Below are 16,050 nucleotides of genomic sequence, written 5' to 3'. Positions count from 1 at the left end.
GCATCCGTTGAAAAAAATATGAAAGTACAAGAAAACTGTGCTACGGACGCAAATGTGAATATAAATAAGATCAAAATCCATACGCGTTACCGCAGATTTCCACTGCTATTTCTCCTATAGACATGGTTGTCCTTATCTTGTTAAATAATAAAATTGACAGTATCAATACAAGTAATAACACAGTGGAAGTTTACCTTTAAACTCAGTTGAATACATTTTGAAGGACGTAAACCTGGATGTGATTTATGAAAAATTGTAATTTGGATACAGAATTAATGTATTTTAAAACTACATTTTTAATTTAGAATTTTATGGTGGATTCAGAATTTTTTTATATTTGTAGATATACATTTTTCCAGCAGCTTAGATAAAAAGCTTTTGGTGAAGGAAAACATCGTGATGCAACCTGCACATATCTGAGAAGTAATTCAAAGATATGTATGAAGTCAACCAACCCGCACTTGGCCAGCGTGGTTGACTATGGCCTTCTTCTTCTTGAGGTGCCTCTCCGACTAGCGAAGGTTGGCGATCAGTTCTCCATATTTTCCTTTGTTTCTTGCGAGGCGAAAAAGTTGACTATGGCCTAATCACCCTTAACTTAGGGAAGGCTCCGAACCCCTCGGTGGGGACGTATAGTGAGCTGATGATGATGAGACTTTTAATTATCATTTCATTTCAACGACGACACACAAAAAAGCTAGACTATCTTCAAAGCTTTATTTCTTCATGATAAAACCAAAACTTAGCTACGAATCATACTTAATCCACATAATCATTTAACATAAAGTAGGATAAGTAAAAAATAACACAAAACTGTTCCGGCTTACTGTTTGGATGACTGAATTCAGTACGTCAATATTCCGGATTCAACAAAAAGTAGCATTACAAAGAAATAAATAACACATGTTCACTCTACTCGCTTTCCCTCGTTATTTCTTTGATCGGAAATGTATCCTAACGCGAGGCGAGTAACTTAGACATCAGAGAAATGGACTAGGCTAGGCTATAAATATTTACCTACTAATTCAAGTTTGCTACTTTTTCCATAGGGTGATGTAATGCACGCAATTAACTAAATTTCGAAGTAATTTTTATTTGACTGAAGAGAATGTCCTCGTTTGACAGGTCCTGTCTTTTAATAGTCAAAGTTACTTAGCGAATAACAAGTGAATTAACAGCCGCTTTGTAGCAATTAGGGCGTGTAATCGGCCTCATAATGTGGGGTACTTTTAAACGGGCACATGTGAAATGCGATTAAACGTAAGAATGGGAAAAATTATATTAAAGTTTGTTATAAACGTATATTTTCTTGATAGAATTTCAATCATAATGAAATAGAATTTAAAAACGAATACAATTAAAAACAGACCTGACCTTAAAGGGAAATGCTTATTAATTATTTTATGGATAAACTCAGACCTATTTAATAAATTTTTTAACTCATAATAAGTTGTGTTAAGTATACAATATGGGCTTTAGTTTCAATATTTTAAGTTACAACTCTTTAAAAGAAAGAAGAAGAAAAATACCATGACTAGTAATTTTAACAATAATAGACAAAAATAATTTAAAAATTCATCAAAGAGTTAGATAAAAATTAATTTCAATTATGTCGAATATTAATTGGTGTCCAAGCGTAATTCCTTGCATTGCGAACTTTCGTTTCCTCTCTTTTATCATCAATACCCTTCTTAGATGTAAACAATCGTTCCAATCTATCTCTTAATTCATCAGGAGTTATCGGTGATGCTGTTGTCTGTTCTGCTGATTTCTCTTTATACTGTCTTCTATGGTAGTAACCTGGGAAGAAAGATTTTATTTAAAAAAAATGTACAATAATCAACTAGTAGTTAGCGACACCATGCGCGAGGAATTAACAAAAAAAAACTTAATTAGTATCTTATCTGTTCTTCCAGGCTATGTTCTATCTATGCCAAATTGCAACTAGATTCATGCAGCCGTTCTGGAGATACCTTCTAACATCCATCCATCTAAACATCCGCATTTAGTAAGATAGGTTTTATGTTTCATGTCTCTAAGAAATATTAATACTTACGTGGTACGAGCTAATGTTTAGGGATAACGTTTTATTCCGTAAGGATTAAAGGGAGTTTTGGCAACAGTGCACCGGCAGGAAGTCAATGGACCTGAAGGGAAAATTGGGAAGAATACGGGACAAAAAGAATATTTACAAAAGTTGACTTAATTTAAAACAAAATTATGGTCGTTAACTGATTTATATATATTTTTATCGTTAGAATTAAAAGATTAAATTGTTTGTTTTTAAAATATTTTTCGGATTATTTTGTTCAGAACCGAAATAAGGCTATGGCACAAAATCGATGTTGGATCAATGTAAAATATTTTTTGCAGATAAATGATGACAATCCCCTTAAGGACAATTTGTCAAAATTTACAATTTTAATATAAGTGTATCCGTATTACCTCCAGGATAAGAATGGTAATGTCCGAAGTCTTCTTGTGAAGTAAATGTAGGAGACGGTGTTGTCCCAAATCCGGAGAAATATTGACCACCGTAACCATTCACAGAGAATAAAGTTGCAGCAGCCAGTGCTATTTTAGCGATAAGAAAAGCCTTCTTACTCGCTAGAAGTACCAAACCCAATAATAATGGTAGCAAAGTTGCAATGTGAAATTTAAGACCAAGAAGAAATGGGACTAGTAGATTCCGTACCAATAGACGACCTGAAAATGAAAGAAATTAGTGTCTTAAAACTTTCATATATATTTTTGTTAAAAATTAAAAAAGTATCTTATAAATTGAAGTTGAATTTCTCTAATTTGTTAGCCTTCACGCAGATGGCGCTCTTCAAGTTCAATGTTACTGAAGCCTTGACTTTTCTTTAGCCATGAAGTTTTATATTTAGAACATAGATGGCGGTGTACAATTATCTTAAAAAGTCATCGATCAGAATCGTTTAAAGCTAAATGTAAGAGACTTTGTACCTAAATTATTGACGAATTATGAATTTTTAAGATAATTTGGCAGAGAAACCTAAAAAATTTGATTACCTGTCGTTAATTCCCCATGATTTTGATACCCTCTATCTTTAATTCTCGGATCTAATACAAATTCGAGTACTCCGTTAGATAAAGTTGGTCCAATTCTCATTGCAAGTCCCGGACATAGACCACTCATGTCCCAATGTAACGATCTCTTTGATATTAATTCGCTCGCGTCTTCCATTATCGATCTGAAAATATTGTAAGATGGATTGTTAACAGATAGATGAGGACCAGCTTAACGGATTTGGATAAAATTTATTACAGAAATAGCACGTTGTTTGAAATAGGTCATTTGATTCCTAATTTACGTTCCCACGGTCCCCGATTTGTTTTCGTTTAAATAGTAAACTCTACAACGAAACTAACTGTTTATCTTTTGTTCATTCCTCTCAAAAAAGATTAATATACTCTGAATTAAAGACATCTAACGTTTCGAACAATTTCTATTAAGTAAGTAAGCAATTTCCACGAACGTAAATCCTATTTTCACAGCATTAACTGCAGGTTATCGGAATAAAATCCCCTTTTTAAACATATTGTTATCTCTTTTTTGTTAAAGATAATGACAGGGATGGCGATATATTTTATACATAGATTTTGGTATCAGAAACCAACTGTAAGTGACCTAAATTAAATCATAATTACCTATAATCCAGAGGATCCTTGTCTAAAAAGTTTCCCAAACCTCTTGGTGTCTTTTCATCACGGAGGAAAGAAACTCCAGTCGCCAAACTGAATGATTCTGTTTCATCATAATGATTCAAATTAGCTAATAACTCTTCACCAAAACACACACCTACTTCTGCACCTCGTTTAACACTTAAACACTTATTCAACTGCGATGTTGGTAGTTGATCTTCTATTATTTCTCCATCATGACGATCCAATTGTATTGGTATCACTTCAGAAATCAAAACGACTATTAAGAACACATATTTGTTGATTAAAGACATTATTATTTAATGTTTTAGTTTAATTCTTTCTACATTTCATCCTAATTTAGTAATTTTATTTGTTTCTTCTGCTTCAGCTATGATAGTTCTTCCTTTGTGAACTTTATTATTACGTATAACGTTATTGTAAGAAGTGGCCCGTTTTATAAGCTTTCCTTGTTATGTCTGGTTGAATTCTGTCCATTGTTTTCTGTGGCCCGTCACGGGTGGTTCCCACAGAAACGACAATGGGGTGAAAATTGGACGTAGATTCGCGAAGCAATCTCTGAGAGCTATTTGCATTGCGAATACAATACGTAATATGTTGTGTAATTTGAGTAACTTGGATGTGATTTAATTTGTAACATTAGGTACGGATAATTTAAGTCCCAGAATTGAATTTATTTTTGGAGTATGTGACTACAAACAATGAAAGTTTTATCTAATTTTAATGTCCGTTACATTTCTTATTCTTACCAGATAAAACATCTTACTAATATTATAAATGCGAATGTTTGGATGGATGGAGGAATGAATGGATGTTTGTTTGAAGATATCTCCGGAACGGCTGCATGTATCTCGCTGAAATTAGGCTTAGTTGTAGAACATAGCCTGGAAGAACACACCTACTATTTTTTTTAATTCCCTGCAGACGGAGTTGCGGACGACAGCTAGTAATAATATATATGGTTATTTTACTGACTTTATGAGTAAATTAGCAATGATGTGCAAAAGATCTTAATTTTTTTTTGTTAATTTCTTGAGTCCTAATTTTCTTGAAGTCTTTAAATACTAAAATTATTATTCAGAAATTTTTGGGGTTGAATAATACCACAAATGAAGCGTTGAATAGATATATATTCGAGTTAATACAGCTTTAGGCCGCTGGATGATGGTGGCAAGTGTCATATGTCCATTCTTGTGGTTGATAAATTTGTTTATAGTTCGGAGATAAAATCGAATGGTTTCGAACTCTCATAGTACGTACAGGGCCTCTGACCTCTTCATTGTCTCACAACCTGCTCGATCGATCGCGTCACCGTACATTTGAACATATCAAATTGCCAAGCTAAAGTCAACTCAATTTCTTAGTCTATAGGACCTAAATTTGAAGGCCATCATGTTGTCCGATATAGCATTTAGGAAGGACGGATATGATGAAGTGAAAGTGTACATTTTTTTCTTACATGTCCGGTTTGGTTTAGTAAAAGTTTTGTTTGTCTGACGTAACATATTCCCAGACTTAACGCGGTGTTGTTTTAATGTAATTACCTAAATATAGACGGAAATTTTTATTAATTAACTAGCGGTCGCCAGCAACTCTGTCCGCGTGGAATTAAAAAAAAACGAGTACCCTATATGTTCTTCCAAACTATGTTTTATATGCATGACAAATTTCATCAAGATCCGTTAAGCCGTTCTGGAGAAACTTTCAAATAAACATCCATCCATCCATTCATCTAAATTAATTAATAAGATTTTTTACGGCAATTTGATTTGCAGTTTTAAAAAAAATTGAATATATTTGACTATAATAAATAAAGTTTGTAGTTTATACATGTAAAAAGCTCCATATTGAAAAAGTAACACTGCCTAGTTTCCACTATACTTAAGCCTTATAATTATCTATGATTTTTCTTCAATGAATAAAAGGAATAACGATGTGTTTTTATACGAATATGGCTTTTTAAGGCAATATAAACCCTTTGTTAGAAATACACTGAGCTTTTTTTAAAGGACAGGTCATTCACCTATCGTAAATTTTATTGAACTTATCTGTATCTTGTATTTTAATATTTCATGAAAGGATTAAAGACCATGAATGAAAAGCTTTTTTCATTTATTTTTTTGTAATAATTTGTAAGTTATTTTGTAAGGCAATTTGTAAATGCCTTTCCATTCCATGACCTTAAGCGGCCTCCCATACATTAGTCATCGACGAGCTTTCGCCTCAGACGCCAGAGGCGCTCAGCCTTTCTGTGTCTCACGTGTTTTATGTAATATCCCCCTCTTTCCCCCTTTCTCGTACATACAAAACAAGTCTTACTATACAAGAACTATATTTCAAATCAAAATACACCTAATCACTAAAGCATAAGACTCAAACTTCAGTGTAGTTCAATTTTGTAATGAATAAAAAGCTGTACAACAGGTTGCGTCTTTACGTAGAATTGAGTTGGAGATTTTATAACGATTGAGTCGGGATTTTTCAAAGGGAATAAGGTCTATAATCGCTTAACTTTTTTCGAATACGTATATGGCGATACAACTTTAATTATGCGGTTATGAAACTGCCGTCTACAACTTTATTTCATAAACGTTAAGGTTCATTTTAGTATGCCTATAGGTTTTTGTGAATTAAGTTTGCTTTGTATTGTTTTAAAAGAAAAGCGGATGTAAACCGGACATAGGGACTCGTGTGAAGAGAAACTAAAGACGGTTTTTATACAATTTTCTGAAAAGGATGTCGTGGGTCGGCACACTTATATCTGACGTCAAATTACGTGTACCATTCAATAAAATGCTGGTAAATTTTACATAATACAAGACTTTTGTGTACTTATGTGCTACTTTTGTGTGACTCAATCTTTTTGCATTTGGTATTCTTTTGTTTTCTTTTTAGATTCTTTCTGACATCTGACATTTTTCCTAATAAATCGTAAAATATAAAATTAATTTCAAATTTATGACGATAACATCTCTCGGGTTTTGTCGTTCAAACCAATAAGTTAAATGGGTTTCTGAAACTAGAATATTGTCATTATCTTATTCATTCGTCATTCACAAAACAGATATAACAATATGGTTTAAACTAAGATTTTTATCTCAGAAACTAACGGTTAGTGTTTTAGGACTACAATTTTTAGTTTATCGTTGTTTTATTCAATGTATGAATATTAAATTCGCACTTTTAAATAAGTATACTCTCTAATTAATTATACAATAACCGCAAAGAATTATAACTATACACCGTGCGAGTTTCATTCATGTTTTTGATAATGCAACGTATTACTCGACTACTTAAAACAGATCGCTTAGTTCAACTGTGAAAGAATATTTGATATATTTTGTGTGGTGCCCCACAGGTAATTTAGTAGAATATTAGCAGTTAAACTATTGTAGTTTAAAAATATTAAGTACTTTTAGACATTATTAGTGTTAGAAGGAAATCCGAAAATGTGCCAGTGTATTGACGCAACACTAGTCTTACTAAAATGTCGATGTTTTTGATTCTGACACTGAATTTGTAAAGGAAACACGTCAATCGCGCCATAGCGTTCTAATTAATAATGTCTAAAATTAGTGAGAATCATTAAGAGATAATGGCGTGCTTTCGTTACCAAGTGTCAGAATGATTAGTGAGGGGACATAAATGTTGATATTTTAATACGGCTAGTGTTGTGCCGTTACACCGGCACAGTGTCGGATTTTCTTCCTAACAGTACACGCGATCGTTTTGAACCAGTAATTTTATACAACTTAATTAAACGAGAAAGCGAAAATCGATTTGTAAAAATTATGGGTGTGTTCAGCGTGACATTAAATTACATTTTTGAGCTACTTATTGGTAGTTTAATAATTTGTAGGAAATTCTACAACTTTCGATTAATTTACAATCAAGTTTTTCTGACACAATGACTTATGCCTTTATTAGATGTCGCCACGACTCCGTACACGCGCAGTAAAAAAATAGGCCTATGTGTTCTTCCAGACTCTTCTATATTTGAGCCAATTTCATCAAAATCCGTCGAGCCGTTTCGGTGATACTTTGTAACAAACAACCATCTAAACTTTCGCATTTATAATATTAGTAAGACAAATAATCCAAGTTCTAATTAATAACAATTATCCCAGTTAAAAGTCAATCGTCAGGTTATTACAAGTCCCCATCGAATTCGAATCTGCCCTAGTTAAGGTTGTCCTCCCTCCCTCACTCTGTCACCGACGCGTCGGTGGCTCAGGGGTCAAACACTTGATTGCAAAATGCATGTCCTGGGTTCTAATCCCGCTAAGTACACCGGCGCATGGTATTTATGTCGGACATGTTTAGTGTTTTTCGATTTCCGATATAAATATGTACATTTATCCAACGTTCTTACGGTGAAGGAAAACATCGTGATGAAACCTGCACATATCTGAGAAGAAATTCAAAGATATGTGTGAAGTCAACTAACCCGCACTGGGTCTGCGTGGTTGACTATGGCCTTATCACCCTTAACTTAGGGTAGGCTCCGAGCCCCTCGGTGGGGACGTATAGTGATGCGCGATGAGCTGATGATGATGAGGTCTCTGTCAACCACGCTGTCTTAGTGCGGATTGTGTACGTCACAATCTTTGAATTTATTCATAGATATGTGCAGGTTACATGATATTTTTAAATTTAAAAGTGCCTTAAAGAAAATGAGATGGTTTTAATCTATTGTTAATTTTCACAAAAGTGAAATTAGTCTGAACACCGCATGCAACAATTTTCCAATGAAATGTGATAATCGGCTCATATTTATAGTCATGTTTCACTTTTTTAATTAAAAAAATATTTGTTACATTATAAATATTTCGATCACTCTGAGAATATCATTGTACTAGATGTCGCACGTGACTCCGTCCAAGCGGAGTAAAAAAAAAAAAAACTTAATTAGTTACCTATGTGTTCTTCCAGGCTATGTTCCAAATATCAGCCAGAACTCAGCCATTCTGAGGATACCTTCAAACAAGTATATATCCATCCATTCATTCAAATATTCGCATCTATAATATTAGTAAGATTTTTCGTCGGGAGAAGTGACTCTAGAGAGGGACAAATGGAAATTCGTAATATCTGTTCTATTTTTCTGGATTACATACGTGAGGTGTCTATTTTGACAGTGTGATATTTGAAACATAAGAATATTGAATATGAAATATTAGAATTTTATACACGCATTCTTGCTTAAAATTAGTGTAAAATCATAATAAAATTGTAATAGATAGGTTATTTCTTGATTATTTTATGAATGAGGATTTATTTAATCATAAAGTTACATATGAAGGTTCGTACTATACATACGCGCGTTATTTTAAATGAAGCGTCTCCTTCATTTAACTTGGTAATGCGTCGTTTGTCCGCTAGAAGCGTGATCGTTGCATATTACATTGACTGCTAATCTACGCTAGACAAAATATGTTGTATTTTTTTATCTTTAAGAATGTTTATCTTTCAAAAGAATATAAAATATGGACGTTACATTACCTAACTTACTAATATCATAAAAGGCGAATGTTAAGATGGTTCGATAGATGTTTGTTTGAACTTATCTCCGGAACTACTCAACGCATATCTCTATAATTTGGAATACATCTAGAACAAAGTCTGAAAAAACACATAGGCACAAAGGTATCTCCTAAACGGCTTAACGGATCTCGATTAAATATCGTATAAATATAGAACATACTCTGCAAGAACACATAAGCTATTATACTTTTTTATTAAATTTCACTCGGAATGAGTTACGGATGACACCCAGTTACAATGTAGTATCATTAGTAGTATATTAAAATAAGTAACAACATAATATTGACTAAATAATGGACTGAATGGAATTAAAATATTTTATTTCTGTGCATTCTTTCCTCCGTCGATTAAAGGTAGGCAATGCATATGCAATTGCGTATGTCTATGGGCAATGGTCACTTCGCTATTTCAGCGATTTCAAGTGGCAGCTCGCTCGTTTGCCACCTTATGATATAAAAAAAATGGACACAAAACATGTTATTTAAAGAAGAAATTAATTATTATACTTTCAGTAATATATCAAAAACTTTAATAACCCAACAAATTAGTTACATCGAATCACGTGACAATAAAACTGCTTAACAAATATAAATCGAAATCGTGCGTAAAATGAAGTATATGTACATTTCATGCGATGTTGTTAAATATAGAACATTTCCTAGTTCATGTATTTTGTTCGTGTTATAAGCAACCGAAAAAAAAAGTTGAAGCGCCAATATCCTAATAGTTAACAGTACAGGTATCCGATCACATAGAACTAGATTCGAATACGAGTATGCGATTTTAATCTTTTATTTTAATAAAGTGTCAATAGGCTTATTGTCTAGGGTACGGATTTCCGATCACGAGGTAGGAGGATTCGACTATTATCCTAGCACAAGCATAGAGCTTAGTTTATGGTACAAAAATATTAGTAAATTTATAAATATCTGCTAATATTTAAAAAAAAATAGCATTATGTTGGCACATAAATAGTAAGTTTATGCTTATATTCGATGTGCCAATTCATGCATTGGGCATTGTACTAACGATTATTCAAACTTATTATTCACATATTGACACTAGTAAGGTCGGCATTGAATCACGTTTGAAATGTTAATCCAATGTAGAATACTGTCCTAAATACCATCAAGAACATAAGTAGAATACATGTGACGGATGTATAATACTAATACATTTTTATTGTTTTAATATTTACTATCTTTTTATAAATACTATTTTTTTTTATAAGAAGGAGGCAAACGAGCAGCGGGAACACCGAGGTGTTCAACGACGCCCATGGACATCAGCAATACCAGAGGAACCGCAGATGCGTTGCCGGCCTTTGACTATTATACGAGTCAAAATGATATTATTAATAATATGGTCTAATAGTCTTAGGAAGGATAGATTGAAACCACAGATGTATATTTTTTAAACGAAAACCTTTTTGCGTCTTCTACGTGCAAACATTACAGTTTATAAAACCTACATATTTCTTTATGATAGTATCAACGCAAGTCAAGCAAAGATATAAATGAACTTATTGTTAAACGAATTATTTTTTAATATATAATTACGAAAAATTCGTGGCTACGTAATATTAGGGAGTGGACGGGGATTAGGTCAGCGGAGGAACTGTTTCGCCTAGCGCTTGACAAACCCAAATATTCCAAGTTAGCGGCCGACCTTCATGACTGAAGAGGCACAAGAACAAGAATACAAATAGCATACAAATCTCTGGGTGACAGATATGTCAAATCGCCATATTTATTACTAGATTTTATTATTACTTGCGAACAAAGTCACAAGCAACTGCTAGTATATATAAAATGTGTTGCTTATAGTAAAATCAGTAAAAGAAATATATTATTAACAAACTACTTCCCGTTACATTTTTGTTCTAATAATGTACAGATTAAATTATTCTATTCGATCAAAGCATAGCTGTCGACGTAGAATTGGAACCATTTGTACAGTCCCGTGAAAAAGTTTTAATATTTTACCTATTTTATTTTACTATAACTATTTATATAATATTTACGTTAAAGCGCTAAGGATAAAATCAAAGGTAAATTCTACAGATTTTTTCGAGATTAGGAACAGAATTAATTTTAACATTCTGACACCTTTGCAAATATTTATTAATTCTTATAACATTCATTGAATTATTACTTTATTTTAAAATCCTACGTAAAGAATGTTACTAAATCTTTCTCTAGTATATTAAATTATAAACAAAAATCATATTACATATTTTGTAGTCCATAGATATTTTTTATAACGTCCGCTAAGATATTCTCATTCCAAATATGAAATTTATATACAATTTAAATTGCCTTTATAAGACTTTTCTTCCCGATTGTACAACCAACTGCATAAATGCATCAATGCATCCCTCTCAGTAACACCCACTGTAGCGTGAAACTAAGCGCATATAAACGCTACCACTGTTCTAATTCCGAACAGAGTGCCAATAGGCAACGAAGTGCGAACGAAGCAAAAATGGTACCAAACTACCTCCTTATCCTGACTCTGGCAGTCGCCGTAACCGGTAGAACAGCTTCAACGCATCAGAACAAATTAGAAGAGGCGAGAAGTTCAGAGGACGGTGTTCTAGGCGATTTGAAGATAGCATACGAAACATATAAAGATTGCAGCGGCAGTGATATTGGTAATTGTCTCAAATTGAAGTTAGCCAAAGCTCTAACAAGAATAACTAAGAGCGATGAAATAACTCTACTCAACGGAGTTACAATTTCAAAGGATAAAAATGCAATTGAAAATGTTGAGGCTGAAGAAGCGGTTCCAAGGAGTCTTGACGAGAACTCATTGGACAGCCTTATTTTGGACAAGATCGTTGGATTCATGCGAACTCATACCATCCAGGTAAAGTATAAACATCATACATACATTAAAAACCATAACTATTTTACCATCGGGCGTTTAGACAGACGCAAGTATCCATCCATATGTTGTTGCCGTACCGCGCGTTCGAACGAAAAGGTTAACTCATCGTTATTTTTACTGAAAAGGATTGGAACAAGTTGTCAGCGTTTCCCGTCCAAGTATGACTTGGGGGACTTCAAGAGTAAATTGAACAGGCATTAATTAAGCTATCGCGTACCGTCTTTCGCCTACATCATCACTTCTATCTGGTAGTAGAATGGTCAAGCGTCTAGCTTATTCAATATAAAAAAAACTAACTGTAAATTACTCAGTAAAAGGAATAAAAGACTGTTTAAGTAACTATTATTCAATTGAAAGTGTAGCAGGAATCCATCGCCTTATAAAAAGCTAATGGTGGGTTTTCGTTACTACTAATCAAATTCCAAACATATTATCATCAAATACGAATTAATCTTTAAATATTCTTACTAAGGTGGTGCTAAGAATATCCCATACTGATAGAATTACTGTAGGTTTTTGAGACCTAAAACTTAGTATGATAAATATCATCTCTAACATTATATTTGACAAAATTATCTATCTATTAATAATACTATCATATTACACCAAAAACTCCGCTTTCAAAGTTTTTTTTTTTAAAACACTGGTTTGTAATAAACAAGACGATGTCAATTACTTTAACCAATGTCAATATTCAAGTGTACTATTATGACGTAATATAACTATGAAGTAAGCAACGAGGTTAATGTCAGATTACCCGTCGTTAACAATAGAATTGAATCATGTTAATAATTATTCAACACATGTAATGACAATAAAAAATGTCAGACTATTAAAATGTAATAGAAATTAAATTTGGATCCATGTCGTATTCAAATGAATATTAATTACACACTTGTACTGTCGAAAGACTGGATTCTAACTAAAACTATAACAAACTTATATTATATAAAAACGGCTTAAACACTAATTTTATAGATGTACTGAGCTAAAGCTAAAGTTATTATTAATTTCTCCATTTCGAATAAAGATTAGTGACACTTGGCAGCACATGACAACTAGTGGTGTGCAAGCATTTTGTCACAGTTCGTGAAGCGCTATAACTAGTTAAATTAGTTATAACGAGATGTGATCAAAAGAAATTATTAACTCCCACTTTGCCGCACTGCACTATAGCTGTAGGCTTTCATTGTAAAAACTACAGCTCTTTCAGAGAACTGGAAGAAAGATTGTATTTTATAAAAACTCACAATACTATTTCTAAATATATTTAATACTAGCTGTCATCCGCGACTCCGTCCACGCAAAATTAAAAAAAAAAAAAACTTAAGTACCCTATGTTTTCTTCCAAACTCTGTTCTATATCTGTGCCAAATTTCATCAAGATTGGTTCAGGAGATACCTTCAAACAACCATCTATCCATCTAAATATTCGCATATATAATATTAATAAGATAAAACTGCATGCTTCTATTAATAATAAAATTGTGAACAAATAAATTATAGCCATGTGCCATTTACTATATAATTATTACAAAATACAATCTGATATATCTCACAAAATTTATAGCATAAAATAAAAGGCTTTAATCAATCGATTAAGTAAATAGCTACCATAATCTTGTTAATATTATTAATTTTAGAAGCGCCAATAGCCTAATGGTTAAGGTACGAATTTCCGATCGCGTGATCGGGGGTTCGAATCCCGCCATCCGACTATTGTCGTAAACCATATCGTAGGACAAGCCTAGAGTTTAGTTGGAATGGTAAAAGAAATATTAGTAAATTCACAAAAAAATCTGCTTGTTTTTTTATTAAAAAAAATGCGAAAGTTTAGATGGAAGCATGTTTGTTTGAAGGTATCTCCAGAACAGCACAATATCTTTATGTAATTTACTACATAGAACATAGTCTGGAAAAACACATAGGCTACTTATTAAATTTTTTAGTCACGGGCGATAGCTAGTTTCACTATAAAATTATTTCTATTTCTTCTAATAAATATTCATAGCGAAATATCTGTAAAAAAACATCACCACGCAAATAAGGGAAACCGTATAATGATTATTCGAATGACTAATAAATCACATGAAAATCAATTCCATCACGTGAACGCATTAAATATAACGTACACAACGCACCGTGACCGCTTTCACGGATCTTTATAATTGCACATTATTAATTCATATTAACAAGGTTTTTTTCATTAACACACTCTATTAAACCTCTCTTGTGACGCCCTACTTCACTAACAACCGTTACTAACTAATTACCTTGGACTTACTTATTAACGCTATTTACTATATATACTCTTTATAAATCTAAATAATTAAATTGATTTATTTATATATTTCGATAGTTAATTTTGCCTTAATAAGATCACAAAATAACAAAATACATGGATTCAACAATTATGGTCCAAGAATTTCAGCGCAACTTACAAGCGTTAGAATTCATGAATTGTTAATTTTCGTGTTTGGACGCATACACGGATAAGTTGAGGAAAAGATAGATTGCGTGAAATGTTACTTGACTAAAGAGAATAAAATCCGGTACGCACCACATAACATAGGATAAGGAAAGGATGACGATGACGACGATGATAACAATGAAAGTTTTATTAACCACATTAATCATGAATCGACATTTCTAATACATTTACGCGTAATTAAATATTTCATTATATTACAGATCAAATTCCCGACCGGTTCTGATTTGCAAGGCGCATTCGAAGAAGGCCGAGGCAGGAGAAGGAAGATCGCTCCCCTGTTAGCGATTCCCCTGCTCATCGGCGGTATGATGGTACCCATCGCATTCGGTGCTCTTGCGTTACTAGCGGGCAAGGCTCTTATTGTATCGAAGCTAGCGTTGGTGCTCGCCGGTATCATCGGTCTGAAAAAACTGTTGTCCTCTAGCGGTGGTGGAGAGGCACATGAGGTTGTTGTGTCTGCAGGACATGGTGGCTCTGGGTGGAGCAGGTAAAATTATTGAATTTTATCTTCAAACTATTGTTTATTGAGTACTTCTAAATAATTAAAACTTGGCCTTTTAAGAAATATGGTGACTTCATCGTTCAGGAGTATCATATCTCACTTTCAGAACTATCTTCTTATCTAACCTCGTCGTGTCCTAGTTAAAATAGTTGGCATTTGCCATTTAATTGCGAGTTTTTTTTTGAGTCATTAAATTGGACTCTTCAATACTTTGCGTCTTCTGCTTGTCCCTTTCATAATAATGGAACAATTGAAGTCAACAAATATTTTCGTGTGTTCAAATATTTGTTATTTATACTTAGGTTTTTCACTTTTTAACTTTCTTTTATTCGTGATTTACTTTAATAGTGTTTCTTCTTTTCTTCTTTGTTGTATCAAAAGTCTTTTGACTCTTCTTTCTTTAGTTTTTGATAATAAATATCAAGGGAGAAATAATTATCAATTCTTCTTCTTGAAGTGCCTCTCCGACTAACGAAGAGGTTTTGCGACGGGTCAATCAAAAACGGGAACTTTTGCAGACCGTCAAGATGAGAAAAGTATCGTATCTCGGCCACGTGCTCACAACAGATACAATCTGATTCAACTCATCTTGATGGGAAAAGTTCCCGGTAATTGTCAACATTAAATTAAAATTGCTAATATTTTTTTATAATTTCTTTCAGATCACTCGACAACGCCCACGACCTAGCTTACAACGCGTACGCGCATTAACCAAAACCCACCAAAGACATCGAATAAATTATACTAAATGAAAACTAATTTATAATCACTATTTATTTACACGTTAAAAATATGACACATGCATAATAAATAAATTTGAAAAAAATATATACAGATAGGATACGAAAATATAAAAGAAATTCTATTTGATTTTATAGAAATAAGTACAAGATATATAAAAAGTAACAAATTCAATATACATCGGCCATTTCGGATT

General features: G+C 32.9%; 2 protein-coding genes across 2 annotated transcripts; one reads left to right on the top strand and one right to left on the bottom strand.

The window, feature by feature from the left end:
• Positions 1-1,328: 1,328 nt before the first annotated feature.
• Positions 1,329-4,061, bottom strand: Osi10a (Osiris 10a). The gene is made up of 4 exons (XM_013310003.1): positions 3,673-4,061; positions 3,034-3,215; positions 2,446-2,706; positions 1,329-1,800 (listed from the first exon to the last, which is right to left on the bottom strand). Exons 1-4 carry the CDS (start codon positions 3,978-3,980, stop codon positions 1,604-1,606), a joined length of 948 nt encoding a protein of 315 aa, XP_013165457.1. The 5' UTR covers positions 3,981-4,061; the 3' UTR covers positions 1,329-1,603.
• A 7,639-nt stretch (positions 4,062-11,700) lies between these two features.
• Positions 11,701-15,846, top strand: Osi8 (Osiris 8). The gene is made up of 3 exons (XM_013310009.1): positions 11,701-12,099; positions 14,812-15,098; positions 15,776-15,846. Exons 1-3 carry the CDS (start codon positions 11,716-11,718, stop codon positions 15,822-15,824), a joined length of 720 nt encoding a protein of 239 aa, XP_013165463.1. The 5' UTR covers positions 11,701-11,715; the 3' UTR covers positions 15,825-15,846.
• Positions 15,847-16,050: the final 204 nt, after the last annotated feature.

This window comes from Papilio xuthus, unplaced genomic scaffold (assembly GCF_000836235.2).
Source record: "Papilio xuthus unplaced genomic scaffold, Pxut_1.1 DF827756.1, whole genome shotgun sequence".
NCBI lineage: Eukaryota > Metazoa > Arthropoda > Insecta > Lepidoptera > Papilionidae > Papilio > Papilio xuthus.
This window is presented reverse-complemented; position numbering and strand designations above follow the sequence as displayed.